At 35.0% G+C, this 19,012-nt stretch overlaps 2 protein-coding genes across 2 annotated transcripts; one reads left to right on the forward strand and one right to left on the reverse strand.

Annotated features, from left to right (window-relative positions):
• Nucleotides 1-3,688: 3,688 nt before the first annotated feature.
• Nucleotides 3,689-6,958, forward strand: LOC125206192 (E3 ubiquitin-protein ligase PUB22-like). Its single transcript, XM_048105480.1, has 2 exons — nt 3,689-3,803; nt 6,064-6,958. Exons 1-2 carry the CDS (start codon nt 3,689-3,691, stop codon nt 6,834-6,836), a joined length of 888 nt encoding a protein of 295 aa, XP_047961437.1. The 3' UTR covers nt 6,837-6,958.
• An 8,363-nt stretch (nt 6,959-15,321) lies between these two features.
• LOC125203346 (dof zinc finger protein DOF3.5) lies at nt 15,322-16,156 on the reverse strand. The gene has a single exon (XM_048101670.1). It carries the CDS (start codon nt 16,122-16,124, stop codon nt 15,396-15,398), a length of 729 nt encoding a protein of 242 aa, XP_047957627.1. The 5' UTR covers nt 16,125-16,156; the 3' UTR covers nt 15,322-15,395.
• Between the last annotated feature and the right edge of the window lie 2,856 nt (nt 16,157-19,012).

Genomic DNA, 19,012 nt, shown 5'->3' on the forward strand with positions numbered 1-19,012 from the left:
CATTGAGTCCTTTTACAATTTTTAGTTTCATTTAGGTTCTTATACTAATGCATTTTTATTCAAGTATTTTTTGGTTGGATGTATTTAACAAATTTCAAAATTTAATTAGCTTTTTTTTGTGTTAATAAAATTTATTTATTTTTCGCTCTCTCTTGTTTATTTTAAAATTAATTTAGTTACAATATTGACTCAAGAATTATTAAAAATGAAATATTTATAAATTGATAATGGGCAATATCTATAATTTTTAGCAAAAAATATTTTCTCTCTCATACTTGATCCTCCCTCTTAATTTATTCTTATTTCAACTCTTTTGTTTTATTTCTCCACTCAATGTATTACACATATACTCTTCGTGTTGAAAAAAAACTCCTTTATTACAAGAAACAAAAGAGAATATTTTTTCAGAAAACTTTCATGAAACCTTACCTAAAATAAAAAACGAAGCAACTACTAACAATATAAAAGAATGAAAACCTTTGAACTAATATCCAAAAAAAATCGAACTAATCAAACAAATAAAAATATTAAACTAAACTAAAGCAAGCACGATACCAAAAGCAAAAATAAGTTCTCTTATTATTCTAGTCTTAGAGCAAATTCAGTCTTTGGCATGACTTGGTGTGAACTTTGATATAAATGACTAATTCAGAAGTCATGATTGTAATTACTACATAACCATTCATTACTTTGCTATATTCATAACTTGACTTGAATTATTCTATTTTATGGTTCTGCGTAAATTAACCACCACCGCACCTTTGACAACTGAATTACAAACTCAATTAACAAAAGAATATAAATTATACAAAACCAGTAACTAATTCAATTCCAAATGCAATTCGAAATTTTCTAAATTGACATTTTGAAGTAGACTGAAATATACTATTATCACTTTAATACAAAGATTTTCACTCACAAAAAAGCCCAACAAAAATTTGCCATATCACTAAACATTGTCTCTGCTTAATTACTCCGATCATATATTGAACTGAAAGTCATGGTACCATGCGACACATTTGTAACTTGTAATGGAGAAGACCCATCTGGTGTTCCCCAGCCTGACGATGATCCGTGTGGTTCGTAGCTCGAGCTCGTCAGACCCAGCAGCTCGTCACTAGGGCGGCTTCGTGATGTTCTCATCGTCCACATCCTATCTCGCTTTCAACATTTTCGCGACCTCAGACATGGCGGGGCGCGTTTTGGGCATCACTTGGGTGCATAGAAACCCGATCTTGAGATATCTGCAAGCCTCGTCAATGTTGGCCTCCCCTCCACCGATGAATCGACCAGCTCGGACAGCAGGCCCTTCTCGTATAGAGTCCACGCCTGAAACGAGGAACTGATATTTCAATCGAAATCCAAACCAAAATAACCGTAACATTTTCGTACCAAGACTCTAACTGAAACACCGAATCAAAAAGTTCGAACCATTTCAAGGAGATTTTGTGCTCCGGCTGGTAATCTCTTGTCTCTGTGGCTCCTTCCGCTGACGATTTCCATTAGGAGAACGCCAAAGCTTTACACGTCTGCTTTCCGTGTCAGCTTCCACGAATCGCATATTCTGGGCTAAATAACCACTGCGACTGACGACTACTAGTTAGAACCATATTCAAAATCGCATTGTGATAAAATGAAGCATACAGAAAAGAATTTGAACAAACTTCTAACATCATCTAAGATGATTCATTTCCACTCATTATCAAGATTAGATGGTGATGCTCAAGAAGTCGGCATTCTATGAAGCAGGTAGATTAGAAAAGGCATCGTAAAATGATTTTGTATGTGGGGTTAGCTTCAATTTCGTTGGAAATTGAAATCAGGATAAAATACAAACAAAACCACTATCAGAGCAAAGTTCTGAGTATTTTAAACCAATTACTGAAAAATGCAGACACATGAAGATCTCTAATGAATTAGACACCATTAAAATTGCATTATCATCCATTTTACTAGTCATATAACAGATAAAACACAATAATACATCCAATTCCTAAGTTAAGGAAATAAAAATGGGATAGGAATTCACCAACTTACTGTGTCCCAGCAACACGTGTGCTGATTGGGGCGTCGCGTTGGTCGGGAAAAGCTTCCAAACCGAAATCTGAAATCTTTGCCTTGAAATCTTTGTCAAGGAGTACATTGCTTGCTTTTATATCTCTGTGAATGATATGAGGCCGACTTCCTCAAAGGAAGGGCGAGTCCTTGTGCCACCCCTATGCAGATCTGAGACCGTATTTTCCACGTGAACTGAACACGGCTGGCTCGTCCTCCTACATTACAAGTTAATAAGTATCCTCTCGAATTAGAGTAGCAAACCAAACGTGCACTCATGGGAAAGGTCACCTAGAAGAGTTCGAGCAAGGCTATTATTTTCGAGATAGCCGTATACCAAGATTCTGTGGCCCCTTCCGTGCAGCAACCGTACAACTTGACGAGGTTTTCATGTTCGACTCTGATATCGAGACTATCTCATTCAAAATTCCTTCACGCCTTGCTCTGACTGGGCAGAGAACCTTATAGCCACTAAAGAGCCGTTTTTTAGCCTTCCCTACAAGTTTGAATGAGAATTTAGTTGATCCAGCAGGACAACAAAACAATTTGCAGCATCAGATGATGCAGCAAGGAATTGCGCGAGCCTTGTAGACCAAACCAAAGCCGCTTCCCCAATCTTGTTAGACTCATTAAAACTTTGAGTAGCTATTTGTAATTCTCTGTAACTGTACAGCTTAGCATCTTCAACGCTTAAAAAAATTTCTGCATTTGATTTCAAATTCCATTAGAAAATTCTTCTCTTTAAGCACATGATGCATAAACATCATTCAAAAGATGCATCGATACGTCCATGTTGTGACCAAATTGCTTCATGGATTATCCCACCACACGGTTTGAACAGTCTGGACATGAGATATCTACCTTCGTTTATATCTGTTGTTGTTTCTTAGGTGAAGATATTTTTTGCCTACAGAAAACGGTGAAGCAACTCATCCCACCAATCTCTATATGTCCATTAAAACTGCAATGTACATATGCATTTGTATCTAATGTTAACATACTTAAAAAATTCATTTCTTAGATAAGCAAAAGGAAATGCTGATATTCGGGTCATTTACAAGAATACTAAATTCACACTTTACATTAAGTAAAAGAGGAACTATGCATCAAATTCAAGAAAATCTAGGGAAAATAGATATCTTAGGGATTTTGACATAATAAGCATGTAAAATATTACTCCACAAAATGCAATCTCTCAGTTCTAAATTAAGGCCTACAGAAAAGGGGAAAAGGGCCCTTTCCAATCTTCCTTTACTTCATAGTTCATACAGCAACGCAAAAGCAAAATTCCCAAATAGTTACGAAATAGAAAAATGTCATCACACATTTCTCTCAAAAACTATGGTCTTATCCTAATACAGAGCGAAAGACGGTGGACCGTATATTCATAAAAAAAATGTTGCCATAAGTAGCATAACGCATTGCCACTCTGAAAACTTAAGATGGAAATTATCCTTGACAGAAAGCCCTCTTTCCTTCAAAAAACCTCAGGCGCAAATTTTCGTTCAATACTATATTCAATGATGTGTCCCTTCTCCCAACTCTACACAACATTATAAAGGACTCCACTTTCTTTATAACCAAGCAACGGGAACCCTTTATTATCCTCCTCTAACTCCATCATTAAGATGAAATGGTTGTTTCCAATGCCTATCCACATTGGTTGCACTCAGGGCTAGAAATGGAACCTAAAGATGTTGCATTATTCAATGGAGGCTCATACTTATGCTTGGGGGTTGAGGGAAAGGGCATAACAAAAGAATACCACGACAATCACGAAAGAATACTCCCTAAGGGGGCATTTACCATTGAGGATGAGGAATAGCCTAGACAAGCAAAACTAGTAAAGGTTAACCAATTGTTTACTAAGATGGATTGAAGTTTGAAGATATCCTAAGGCTCTTGCTAATTTTAATTTGAGCTATCTTGCTTGATATTGACAAGGGGTAAAATTGGGCAAAATTCCAGCGATGAGGATTAAAAAACTCAATCAATTCATGTGTATCATCAAGTAAAAAACTCCTAAAATAACAGAAAAACGGTTGAATACAATACAGGGGGAAAGCCCTTCAATAATTTCATGTACTACTAAAATTTTACAGAATGAGAGCAATATAATTAAAAATGGAAACTTTCCATTCAACTCTAAGTCCCATAACTAGAAATGGAAGACACATCTCAGAAGGGAAAATCATAAATACTAAACAGAAACAACACATATTATGCACACAGAGGGAGAGAGGCCAATATAATCAATCATTTGTTATAAGACAAATAAAGAAACTTGGAAGAATGGAAAACTATGAAGAAGGAGAAGTATACAACTCCCATAAATAAAAAATGAAGACAGCTGAGAAAGGGAAACATAATTCTTGAATAGACTAAACTAGTACTCCTACTACAGATTTGGGGGGAAAAAAAATTTGGAATCGAAAGAAGAGTTCTGACCATATCGGTGGAGGATGGAAGAGACAAATGACGCAATTTTGCAATTGCAGTTTTAATTTTATTTTGTGGGAGTGTCTGTCCTTTCCCGTCCTTACTACTTAGTTGCTTCTGAAATGCAATGATTTATATTACATCCAAGGTCAATCACGCCATCTCAGACTTTTCTTCTTTCGCTCCAATTCTTTCTTCTCATCTCACACATCCACTTCCCTACAGTAGTAAAATTTTACAAAGGTCAACCTATCAAACTTGAAGTACCCATTCTGTTCCAAGAAAACAGAAACTTTTGAAACGGACACATTTTTTAATGTAAAATTTGTAAGAGCACCACGTTATCCAACTTATGCAGAAGAAATAATCAAATCGATTGACCGTGAACTAAACCTAAATTTCAAATTGTACGCTTTTTTCGTTTTTCGATTCGGTTCGGTTTTAAAAATACAAAATTTTGGCTTTTCTGTCAAATGTTTCAAGAAAAAAAAACCAAAAAATCTAAAAAACTCAATTATATTTTAAATATATTATTATATATTTTTATCCTATTAATTTAGTATATTATATCATATATATAACAAATATTCTTCTATTATATTTTTATAATAAATATTATATATATTATATATTAATTTTATATTATATATATTTATATCTTCTAATAAGATATATAAAATAAAATAAATTGTATATATTAAAATATACTATTTTTTTTCGGGTTTTTCAAGCTTGTTTTTGAAATTTCAGCTTTTTTTCTTATGTAGTTCGATTTTTTAAGTTCGCTTGATTTTTCTGCTTTTCGTTTTTCGATTTTTCGTCTGCTTCATAAAACTCAAATCAAACCCTAATGCACACCCCTATGTTGTAGCCGAACTTGCCCGAATAATGTATCCATACTCGATAATGGATCAATTTACTATAATACCTTCCTCGCTAACCTTCAATACTTCTCCCCTCGATGTTACCTTCTCTAACCCAACTACTTTCATTCTCTTCCCCGGATCTTCCCTCTAAACTCAAACTCCCATTCTCAATGTGGTAGTACGTATACCTACCAAACCATCATACTGTATCCATCGGAATTTCATATGAGAAAACATCATACCTTTACCTTACCAAAATTTTCAGATAACAAATTTCAATACCGAGCATCACTATAATTTTATTTTCAAGATGTTTACTCCAAATTTGATATATACCTAACTTTATGGTATACCGCAGTTTTACGCATATTGGACTATGGTACCACATACCAAAATCTCATTATTTTGTAAATAATTTTAAATACAAAAGCAATGAAAATAATAGTACAGAAAACATGAAATTTAATCAAACTCAAACATATTCAAATAATGTTAAAAAAACCTAATAATTAAACTCCATCACAATCACACAAAGTTCAATCATATTTGTTCAAACTAATTTAACTTTTATATTATAATAATTTTTTTGAAACTAATTTATCTAACGATATTCCAGAATAGCCCCCTTAATTCGATTAATTTAATAATCGAATAAGTGATGTCACATTTTGGTACAAATATCTAATTACCGTAAAAATCCTAGACTTCGCTGCGATCGTAGCCGGAGAGTCGGTGGAAGCGTCGGAGGAGGCTCTGAGCATTCTCTACAGCCTCCGGCTATCGGAATCCGCCCTCAAATCCCTAGCTTCCAGATCCGAATTCATCGCCTGCTTAATCAGATTGATGCAATCTCCCAGCTACGAATCGCGAGCTTACGCAGTGATGATGCTGGAATCAATCACCGAAGTCGAATTCGACCTAATCAATTCAAATCCCCAAATATTAATCGAGCTAATTCAAATCCTAAAAGACCAGATCTGTAAAAGAGCGACGAGATCGGCGCTGAAGATGCTCATCACTCTCTGCGCGTGGGGGAGAAATAGGATAAAATCCGCGGAAGCTGGATTGGTCTGGGTTGTGATCGATCTTCTTCTCGATAATTCATCCGATAAAAGGACGTCGGAGATGATACTAACGGTGCTGGATCTGGTGTGCCAGTGCGCGGAGGGGAGGGCGGAGCTGGTGCGCCACGGTGCGGGGTTGGCGGTGGTGTCGAAGAAGATACTTAGGGTTTCGGAGGCGGCGAGCGAGAGGGCGGTGAGGGTACTGCACTCGGTTTCGAAATTCTCAGGGACGGGGGCGGTGGTGCAGGAGATGGCGCAGATAGGAGCGGTGGCGAAGCTGTGCTTGGTGCTGCAGGTTGAGTGTGGGATGAAGACCAAAGAGAGGGCCAGAGATATACTGAAGATGCATGCTAGAGCTTGGAGGAATTCTTCATGCGTGCCTAATACATTTGCTTCTTTCTTGAGATATTGAGATCATCCCATTTTGTATACATTTTTGTTACGATTCTTTTGTAGATTAGTGTTCACTTTCTTCAATGACTTTTTTTGGAAAGATAATTTTGAGTAAGATGGTGATTATTGGTATTTCTTGCATCTGAGTCTGTATTCATAGTTAACATGTTTTAACGAACATCTCTAATAGGTTCAACTAATAAGGCTTTGTGTTGTTCGATTTTTTTTGGTCTCAAGAATAGTGCAACGCACTTCATCGCTAGCTAGCAAGATCATTTTCAAGGATACGATTTCTGATCTAGCTAGCCTCTTTGTTGTAGCTTTAAATTAATTAGTTTAATATTGGTATTGAATGAATGTTATTTTTAGTGAGAGCGCTGAATATTGAACTACATAAAATTGATACTATCTTTAAATTAATTAGTTTAATATTGGTATTGAATGAATGTTCTTTTTAGTGAGAGCGCTGAATATTGAACTACATAAAATTGATACTATCACATCATGGGTTTTCAATTACTCCCTCCTCCTATGAAAATAAGCTAATTTGAGATAACATGAGTTTAAATGTGTAATTAATAAAGTAAGAGAGAAGAAGTAAATATTGTTAAAATAATATAGTGGATGACGGAATTTTTAAATAATATTCTATCCGTCCCTAAAAATTTATTCTATTTTTCTATTTCCATTCGTCCCACAAAATTTATCTCATTTCACTTTTTACCATTTTTTAAGTGAACCTCATATTTCTCTAACTCAGTCCTACTTGCATTTTATTATAAAACAAATACTCCCTCCGTCCCCCATTAAGAGTCACACTTTTCCATTTCGGTCCGTCCCCAATTAAGAGTCACACTTCATTTTTACCGTAAATAGTACGTAGGTCCCACATTCCACTAACTCAATTAACTCACATTTTATTATAAAACCAATATAAAAAATGGGTCCCACATTCCACTAACTTTTTCAACCAACTTTTCTTTACATTTCTTAAAACCTGTGCCCGGTCAAAGAGTGACTCCTAATAGGGGACGGAGGGAGTACATAAAAGTATGATTCACATTCCACTAACTTTTTCTACTTACTTTTCATTACATTTCTTAAAACTCGTGTCGGGTCAAAGTGAGACAATATTTGGAGGACGGAGGGAGCAAAGTAAAAAAAAAAAGTTTTTATAAATGAATATGGACTATTTTAATGGAACTCACGAAAAAGGAAATTCGGCCTATTTTTCTATGGGCTGGATGAAGTATTTTAGAATGACTAAAGTCCAATTTTGGTCTATTACATTTACCCTAAAATTCTTTTTAGTCTCATACATTAAGTTTGTGACCTTTTGGTCCCTAAGATATTGTTTTGGTACATTTTGGTCTCAAACAAGGTCACAAACTTAATGTATAGGACCCGAAATTTTTTTAATGGAAAATGTACGAGACCAAAATTGGACTTTAGTCCTAGAATATAATTAAATTATTAAATTGATCAAACATTTTGACTGTTAATTTTAACAGAAAATGGTTATTTTTGACCAAAACGATATGTTTGAGACCAAAAAGTACTAACATAATATATTAAAGATCAAAAGGTCACAAACTTAATACTCCCTCCATTCCATAGTAATGGAGGCGTTTCTTTTCGGCACAGAGATTAAAAAAAATGTGTTAAGTGAGTTAAGTAAATGGAGAAAGTGGGAAATGAAAAAGGTAGAGAGATGAAGAAAGAAAAAAGTAAGAGAGAGTAAAGTAGGTATGGAAAAATGAGTAAAAATTTCATAATCTCTCCATATCATATTGGCATAGTGATGTGGTGTACCACACTAATAATTTCTTGACAAATGGAATAAATAGGGTCCACATTGCCACATTAATTAGACACATATTTTATTACTGCATTTCTCATTTTATGGAAACTCTGCTGAATATGGAAAATTTCTTATAAAACAGCATTTCTATTGCATTACTTTCACGTAAGGGAAAAAAAGTCATATTACAACTCTTTGATAATAGTACTATTTGAAATTTTAGGAGTAAAACCTTTATTCTCTAGTTTTATATATATACACGAAAAATTTAAACAAATAAAATTTATGACTATAACTTATATTTTGTTAGTATAATAAATTACTCATATAATTTTTTTTTATCATTTTATTTGCATATAAAATTTCAAGATTTTAAAACAATAAAAATAGAAAATCAAAAATGAAATATTCTTATATTATTTTATATAGAATAGCAGCATGAAGGTTGCCGAAAAGTTTAATCATGTCAAAACTTCAACAGTAGCTAGTACATAACACAACTCTCACTTTCATAAACATGAGTACTAGTAATATAATATAGTAATATAATATAGTAGTATCAAATTTGAAGCTATCACAAGAATACTGTTTTATAAGTACTAGTAATATAATATAGTAGTATTATATTATGAGATCAATATAATATATATATATATATATGGACTTGTTAGGATGAGATTTTTGGTCATAATTGAGAAATGAGATGCAATCTCAGCCACTAATTCACAAGATTAACTTAATACCAACAACTATCACATTATGTCAACACGGGGGTATAATTGTCTTTTCATTAAATTATATTTGAAATCATTTTCTAAAACCCTCCCTAAACTCTAGCTTCAAACTCTTCAAATCTCCAAATCTTCAAATCTTCAATCTTCAAATCTTCAATATTCAAATCTCCAACCTTCAAATATTCAAATCTTCAAATCTTCAACATTCAAATCTTCAATATTTAAATCTTCAACCTTCAAATCTTCAAATCTTCAACGTTCAAATCTTCAACATTCAATAAAATAACACTTATTAAAATGTCAACAACTAACAAATAACACTTACTATTCACATATCAATATCGAGAATATCGAATGTCAACAACTCGTATTAAAATGTCAACAACTAACAAAAAGTAACACTTATAATTTACATATCAATATCAAGAATATCGAATGTCAACAACTCGTATTAAAATGTCAACAACTAACAAATAACACTTATAATTTACTTATCAATACCGAGAATATCGAATGTCAACAACTCGTATTAAAATGTCAACAACTAAATAATAACACTTACAATTCACATATCAATACCGAGAATATCAAATGTCAATAACTCGTATTAAAATGTCAACAACTAACAAATACCACTTATATTTCAAATATCAATAGCGAGATTATCGAATGTCAACAACTCGTATTAAAATGTCAACAACTAAAATAACACTTGTAATTCACATATCAATAGCGAGATTATCGAATGTCAACAACTCGTATGATAATGTCAACAACTCGTATGATAATGTCAACAACTCGTATTAAAATATCAACGACTAACAAATACTATCTCCGTCCCCCAAAATTTGCTACACTTTGACCGACACACGGATTTTAAGAAATGTAATGTAAAAGTGAGTTGAAAAAGTTGGTGGGATGTGGGTCCTACTTTTAAAGTATTAGTTTTATAATAAAATGTGAGTAGGAATGAGTTAGTGGAATATGGGGTCCACTACCAAAAATGGTAAAAGTGAAATGTATCAAATTTTCAGGGACGGACCGAAATGGTAATATGTATCAAATTTTTAGGGACAGAGGTAGTAACACTTATAATTTACATATCAATACCGAGAATATCGAATGTCAACAACTCGTATTAAAATGTCAACAACTAAAAAATAACACTTACTATTCACATATCAATATCGAGAATATCGAATGTCAACAACTCGTATTAAAATGTCAACAACTAACAAATAACACTTATAATTTACATATCAATACCGAGATCATTGAATGTCAACAACTCGTATTAAAATGTCAACATCTACAAAATAACACTTAAAATTCACATATCAATAGCAAGAATATCGAATGTCAACAATTCGTATTAAAATGTCAACAACAAACAAATAACACTTATAATTTATATATCAATACCGAGAATATCGAATGTCAACAACTCGTATTAAAATGTCAACAACTACAAAATAACACTTATAATTTGCACTTTCTCCCTCATCCCCCTTTCAAAGCCTGCAACAGTTTCAACACACTAGTTCAGGAAAATCACGGTACACTTTATTCAAATCTCAGTCTCCATGAGAATCTCCTCAAACCTCAACGAAATTAAGCTCAAATAATCATGAAGATTGTCACAATCACAGTGCATAACTGCACAATTACATCTTCACTTGAATTATCTCTTCTCAAAAGTGTTCTAACATTAATACTCGGCGGAATCAACAAACAAGATCGTATCCAACAAATTGAAATAAAAATTGAATTAGGAGCGAGTTAATACTCGCAATTGATTTAGGAGCGAGTTCATATCCTCCGCATCGGCGATTTGCGAGAGATTGAGGTAGTACACGTCGTAGCTGAGGAGATTCGCCGCTGCGGTGATGAAGATGGATTTTCCGGTGCCGGATTGGCCGTAGAGGAGATAGCTCTGCTTCCAAACGCGGTCGAGCTTGTAGTAGTACTGTTTCGATTTCAGAAAATTCTCCAAATCGTGCCGAATTTTCTCCTTCAGATCCGGATCGAGATCAATCGCGTCGAAATCGGCGGGGTGATTGAACAGAACCGACTTCCATCTCTCGTCGTAGTGATTGTAAATCCTCAATTCGTTTCCTCTCTCCTCAATGTCATCGGAAACCGCGTGGATGTGCTGGAGATACGGCTTCAGAATCCTCCGCTTATCCTTCTTCCTAATCCGCAGCACGAAGCTCCGATTTTCGCCGCCTCTCTCCACTCGATTCAGCCACGAGACTCACGCGCCGAGGAAATCGTCGTGGATCGTCTGATTGTCGTTGAGCGACAAAACGATGTCGTTCGATTTTTTGCCAGCGGAGGGGTTGGTGAAATCGGAGTCCTCGAGCAATAGGAGGGAGGTGAGGTAGAGCGAAACGCGGCGGCAGAAGAGGTTGCGCTGGTGAGTTGAAACGTTCAACTCGGGGTCTTTGGCGGCGGCGATTGAGGGAGGGAGAGGGCCGGAGAAGGAATTGGAGTAGAGGATTAGGCGTTGGAGATTGGGGAGGGAAGGCGATGGAAGGGAGACGAGATTGGTAAATTATCAAGAAATAACCCTTATGCCCTTCCATAATAAATTAATCTAAAATGATTTTTTATGTGGAAAAATCTAGACCACTCATTTAATAAAAATGAGTGGCTGATACTACATCTCATTTCTCAATTAGCCTAAAAAATCTCAATTGATCACAACCCTCTATATATATATTGTAGTAGTGTATGGAACGCTAATTAAATATGAAATTTTTCATATTCATCAGAGTTTCCATAAAGTGAGAAATGCACTTATAAAATATGTGTCTAATTAATGTGGTAATGTGGCCCCTATTTGTTCCATTTGTCAAGAAGTTGTTGGTATGGTATACCACATCACTATGCCAACATGGTATGGAGGGATCATGGAATTTTTACTCTTGGAAAAATGTGTTGATTTTTACTAAATTAGAAAATGACTTTATTATTATGGAACGTACCAAAATGGCAAAATAACTCTATTACTATAGAACGGATGGAGTATATGAGACCAAAAAGTATTTTAGGACAAATTGGACTGTAATCTTTTAGAATAGAAAAACGGTTGGGAGGGTTTAAAAGGCATAACTGCACTACATTAATTTGATGAGTTGGCCAAGGATAAACTAGCCTCCATCATTAAAGATTTTGGAATAGTTGAATAGCGACCAAATCGAAATTAACCAATCCAAGGTCCCAAAACGGTTTGCCCCATGAAAGATGGCCTCTGAATGAATTGGCGAATTCGTAACCAAGAAATCATTACACAACTAATCTATGCGTAAATATCTTGTGCCTCATTAGTTGTACAAGTCGGATAATTTCCTTATTTTAAGAGATGTTTACTCCCAATTTTCGGTTAATTTTGTTATTAGTAAAATGTGTAATATGGGCTCAATAAATTTTTGGTATGGATAAATAAAAGGAGCCCAGTAGCTACCAATTCAGATTGACAAGAATTTCACCTAACAAAAATAAATAAGTATCCATTAAAATAAAACGTTTTCTTTTTCGGATTGTTCTATTAAAAATGCATTTCTTAAAATAAAAATAATATTATCATTATTTTTTCTTTTATTTATTTTACTTTATCTTTATTAACTTAAAAAAATATTGCATAAACTTTCATATCAAAATTAAATAGTTTCATATTTATTAAGATGAGGAGAGTATAAAAAAAAAACTGTTTTCCAAATATACTCCTTGTTCAAAAGAATAAGTCTCATTAAATGTAGCCGCATTAGTTGAAATTGAAGAAAGAGTGTGATGCAATGTGAAAGTTATTATGCATTTAAGTATTTAACCGTAGGATCTGAGCTTTAAATAAAATGTGAGTGAAATGAGTTAGTGGAACGTGGGACTCTGTTATCAATTATGATAAAAATGCACCGAGACTTCTATTTGTGGATGGAGGGAGTAATTCAGTGGCTAACTTTTACTGCGTAGTACTCCCTCCCTCCCATTAAAAATGTACTCAGTTTTATCTCTACTTTATTTCCTCTTTATTACTTTACTCTCTCCACTTATAAACCCATAAAATAAAACTGAACCCATAAAATCTCATATCGCCCAATAAATTAACCAATTATCCTATACCCTAGTTCATGTACCTTTCATAATATGCATTAATAAGACTTATTTTGACCTCAAAATGATCTATCCTGAGCTAGGCATAGGGACTGCTTCGCTCTCTCTCACTCTCTCAAATATAATTAGAGTTTCTATGCAGTGACTTAAATAAAATTTTTGGATGAAGTGTTTTACAAATAATCCTGTATGATTGCTCTGAATATTTTCTCGGATCATGTGCTTCTGGGATCATGTGTAGCACCAAAATCCATGTTTGGTGTTCCAACTTCCTATGCAATATTTAAAATCTTCAATTACTCCAACTGCATTGATTTGCCACTAGTTACAAGTATTACTCATAATATTATTACTTAGCTACATTTGAACTGCAACAGTGAAATACAGAAATAAATTAAAGAAGTTAATTATTACACCAAGATTAAAAAAAAAAGAAAAAAAAAGGAAGTTAAATACAACCATTTAATAATTGACAGCAATATATCAACCGGACATCAAGTTTACATAGACATTATATATCAAACGAGTATTATTGTACACTATATCGTATGCTACAATAAAAAAAACTATCAATACTAACTAACCCTCTTGTAATGCTACATAAGTATCAAATTAAGGTTGTAAAGTAATGGCGTAATAGTATAACATAGGTTGCATTGCATAGAGTGCAAGCATATATGATTATAATAGTATGATGTATAATGTAACATAACTTTTATCCCAACAGCTGGCCTAAAGCGCAAGGAAATGTATATATAATGTAACCAAAATGTAAATAATCATATCACAAATGAATATAGGCACTAATTAACATGCACTTGACTTAATGTAGGTGCACTAAGCTAGTTGAGCGCCATCTCTTCTATTTATAATCAAGTATTTAAATTATGGCTATTTATTCACTCTCTCTTTATTTACAATATTTTCGAATGTACAGTTGGACCTAAATATACACTACTAATAAAATCATCTTTCATCACGTCTGAGTTACATATTTTAAAGCCCTTAATTTAAACCTCAAATTTTACATTACCATAGATGTAGTCGTTTCTTGTTCTTCAATGGCTAGAGTACGGATCTCTGTATGTGGAAGATAATTCCTAGTTTCTTGGATTTAATAAGTACTACTTCCGACCCTCAAAATTTGTCCCACTTTGACCCGGCACGGATTTTAAGAAATATATTGAAAAGTGAGTTGAAAAAGTTAGTGGATTGTGAGTCTTATTTTTATATATTAGTGGATTTTAATAAAATGTGGATAGAAATAAGTTAGTGGAATATAAGATCCACTACCAAATATGATAAAAGTGAAATGAGACAAATTTTAGGGGTCGGACGGAAATAGAAAAATGAGACAAATTTTCAGGGACGGGGTAGTAGGTACTATTATTTGAAATCAATTTAAAAATTCTACAGTAGTTTCTAGCTTCTTGGATTTAACAAGAAGGACGACATATGGATCCTTTAGTAAATTTTATCTACATGCACAATGTTGGATAAAAATCGAAATCTTTTTACCAAAGTAAGAAAGAATTTAATGTGAATCGTGATGAGTCGTACTTATGCTAAAAGGTTAAAGTTAACTCGAGTAATCGAGTTAACAGTCCAAAAAACCTCGATTTTAGAAAATTAATCAAAGTTAAGTGACTCCGAAATTTAAACTTCTATCTATATAGTTAAGTAATCAAGACAATTAATTCTTCACAATAGTAAACTTTTTGTGTTTGTAAAATACCGTGCAAACTAAAATACCAATTGGAAATTGGAATTGCAAAATGATGAATTACACACATATATATATATATGATGTATGTATATATATACTACACTATATTACAGAATTCTGATTCAAAACTTTTAATAAACACATTCAATATCGGCCTATACATTATATAGAACATTATCAAAATACTACAATTTAAGCACAAAATCAAGACCTGAAAATAGCTTCAAGATGCAAAGCACTACCAAAAGGGCTCAACAGCTCCGAATTCTGATGACTCGCTTCAGCTTCATATAGCGCCGAAGGCAACATTTGGTTGTGCAGCATCATTTCCGAACTCGGCCACACCGCTGCCGCCACCGCCTCCTCCCCGGGCAACGGAGGCAACACATGATAATCGCTCGCACCTCCCAAACCACTTCCCCCCGCCGCACCAAACTGCTGCTTCGGAAACGCCGCGTCGAGTGATTCCCAATTGCCAATTCCGTGCCCTAATAATTGCGTCTCCGAAAACCTAATCGGAAACGATCCAATCTCCTGCTCAGGCAAATGCGAGCTGATTTGATTCAGAGGGAGGAGCGCGTCCGCGTAGTGATTCTCCGGCGGCTGATTGACGAAATTCGCGTAGACCGCCGCGAGATCAATGCTGGTGGAAGCTCCGCTTCCGCCGCTGGGGGAGATGGTGTTGGTTGATCGGTTACTATTAGGTTGCGGCGCGGCGCGTGTGGATTTCCCTCTCCTGGTCTTCCGGCAGCCGCCGCCGACTGGGACGTTGCGGAGAGAGCCGCCTTTTGTCCAGTAGCGGCGGCAGCCCTTGCAGAAGTAGCGCGGCTGGGTTAAGCTGTAGTTGTTGTAGTAGCAGAATTTGGTGTTGGAGGAGCCGCAGCGAGGGCACGCCGGCGATAACTCGGTGTTAGGCTTCCATCCTCTTTCCATCCCAATACATATATACTCATGGGTTAGTTAGAGGAAGAGGCTTCTCTCTCTATAATCTCTGCGGATTGAGAATGAAGGGAGTTGTTGAGGCTGGCTAAGTAAATAAGTAGTATGATGTATACGCGCACGTGCAGGAGAGAGGACTTCAACCAAGGCGGAGGCGAATGCTCGGTGTCGGTGTTAGGGACACGTGGCGCTGTTTGATTGGTGGGAGAAGGGAGTGTGGTGGGGGCAAAGGTCTCGAGAGCGCCAATGGGATTGCTTTCTTCACCAGACAGATTGGTGTTAAATAAGAATATAAATTGTAGGATTACAAATTTACAATGCTTCTGATCAACCCTTGTTTTCATATAATGGAGGAACTCCATTCATGTGGACTGCCTATCGAGCTCCATCTCGTCACTTTATAAGTTCGGAGCGATTTTTATGTGGGTAAAGAGACGATATTGTATTATTGTTTGAGACGTTCATTAAAAAATGTCTCATTGTTTGAGGCAATTATCATTTAGTAATTGTTACTCCCTCCATCCCAACTAAGTTGAGAAATATTAACTTTTAGGTACAGAGATTAAGAAATTATATTGAAAAGTAGGAGAGAGGAAATAAAATAGAATGATAAAGAGAGAGTAGAGTAGATAATGGAATAAAGTATAGATGATTGGATATTTTGTTTTTTGTTAAAAAAAAATGACTCAATTTAGTTGGGACATCCCAAAGAAAAATACCACTTAACATAGTTGGGACGAAGGGAGTATGTTTTTTGGAATAAATGCTCTAAAAAAAATTCTCGGCGATCAGAACATTGACGTGACAACTCAAGTTATACAGTACAACTTCTCTATGTAGCAGTGGACATCTGATCTGTTAACATGAAGGATTGTTAGTTGCCCAATTTTGTCTTATCGTTTGAGAGGTTTACTCGATTGTGTTGGATCATTCATGGTGTTTACTCAATTGTGTCCAATCGTTTTATAATGTTTCACTATCTTTTGTAATATTGGAACAAGAGCTTTTATGATATCAAAACAATAGGGTATTATGTACATACACAAAAATAAACTAAATCATTTTGTATGAAGGTTTATGATATCACCACGATGTATATTACAATTGAATATAACTTTGAATATTAAGTAGAAAATTTAGCTACTAGGATCACATGATATAATTAATATGTATAAGTGGAATTAGAACCATGCAATGTCTCATTGAAAATTTAAAGTTGGGCGAACATTCATCCGATCTATTCGATCACTAATACACTATCTTATCAAGTCTCCTGCGGCATTCCAAAAGTGATTATTTTATCAAATATAAATCAATCTACAAGCATCATATCAAACTTTCCGATCGCCGAATTATTTTGCAGGACATTTTATTCTAAAAATTAAAACTATAAGTACCTGAAGGTAATTACCAAAACAATGTGACATTTTTGGTTAAACCACTACAAAAAAATCACTATTTATCGACCAAACATACCGAGCACATCCAATAGTGCTCGGGAAATAGCAAGCACATACAATTGTGCTCAGTATTCTAACGGTGCTTGGCATTATAAAAAACTACTACGTTAACTTGCGAGCAATATGAGCACGGTCAACGTGCTCTGCTTGGGAATTTAGTTAGGGAACTATGGCGCACCGAAAGTGCTCGGTCTTGTGAAGTTTTTTCACCAATACATGCGAGCACCAAGTAAGTGCTCGGAATATGACAGCCACCAAAACTTTGCTCGACACACAAAAAATAATGGTGCAATTATTATTCAACAATTTTGTAACAATATATGTGGTCGGATATTGCGAGCACTGAAATTGTGCTCGGGATTTAAAAAATACTCATGCAATACTTCAATAGTTTGGTCACGCGAAATATCTGCAATTTCATTTTATTTTTATCGATTTAATCGAGCATTGTACATAGGGATGTCAATCGGGCCAGCTGAAGAGCGTTAAGTCAGCGAGGTGTGTTTGAATCAAAAATCTCCCGATCCAGAGAATCCACTAGACACCAGGTCTAGGAACTCAGAGAATCTTTGAGTTACCTATCGTTGGGCACACAATCACTTCCTTAGCTTTTCAAAACCCTCAACCCACTATGCTAAAAAGGTTAGTACAGGGAAGCAGGGATCGAATCCACATAGACAGATTCGTAAGTAAACATGCTAAAAGATCTTGAAACTATTTTTGGCTGCTGCCACGCAATTTTCTCGGGGTTGAGATTTAATTCCTAGGCTTGGGAAATGAAATGTTCTATTCTAACAGCTAGATCTAGGCAGAGACAACATAACATGCATAATAACCAAAAGCGTTCGAAACAACTACTGGACTTGGGAAACGACTTCCTAAACTAGCCTAGACAGAGGAAAAACGAAACGTGGGGACCATTTCCCAAAACGGCATAGTACGACTAGAAAAGAAACTGCAGATTAACCAACTGAAGGACTAACTAATAGCTACATCATCTTCTCTAACTTTTATCACGAAATAACCGATGCAAAACAGAGCAAGCAAGGATCGAAACAGGGCAAACGAAATTAAACCGATTAACACAAAGAACTACTGAAACTAAAACAGATCTACGATTACTAGACGGGGTAAACAAGTAAACATAAATTAACTATTATATCCATGCATACGTGAACAGATCCAGACATCAGATGCTTCATCCACTCCGGATCCAAACCATCAACAACAATCCAATAGCATTTTCATCTCCAATCCTCGCAGATCTAAACAAATCCAACCAATCAACTACAATCCTCCGTGCAATTCAAACTCCAACATCAGATCAAACATCAACAAGCATCGAAAGCAAGAGGAAATGTAAAGATAGCATAAACAGAACAGAAATGTAAACCCCATAACAAAATAGTGCAATATCCAACG

The sequence above is a fragment of the Salvia hispanica genome, chromosome 2, assembly GCF_023119035.1.
Source record: "Salvia hispanica cultivar TCC Black 2014 chromosome 2, UniMelb_Shisp_WGS_1.0, whole genome shotgun sequence".
NCBI lineage: Eukaryota > Viridiplantae > Streptophyta > Magnoliopsida > Lamiales > Lamiaceae > Salvia > Salvia hispanica.

What these genes read in the sequence shown, in the direction of transcription:
- LOC125206192 (XM_048105480.1), top strand. Translation starts at nt 3,689, where the DNA reads ATGGTTGTTTCCAATGCCTATCCACATTGGTTGCACTCAGGGCTAGAA. An exon ending in CTTGGGGGTTGAGGGAAAGG is followed by an intron (nt 3,804 to 6,063) that starts GCATAACAAAAG and finishes TAAAAATCCTAG; the next exon opens with ACTTCGCTGCGATCGTAGCC.
- LOC125203346 (XM_048101670.1), bottom strand. Translation starts at nt 16,124, where the DNA reads ATGGAAAGAGGATGGAAGCCTAACACCGAGTTATCGCCGGCGTGCCCT.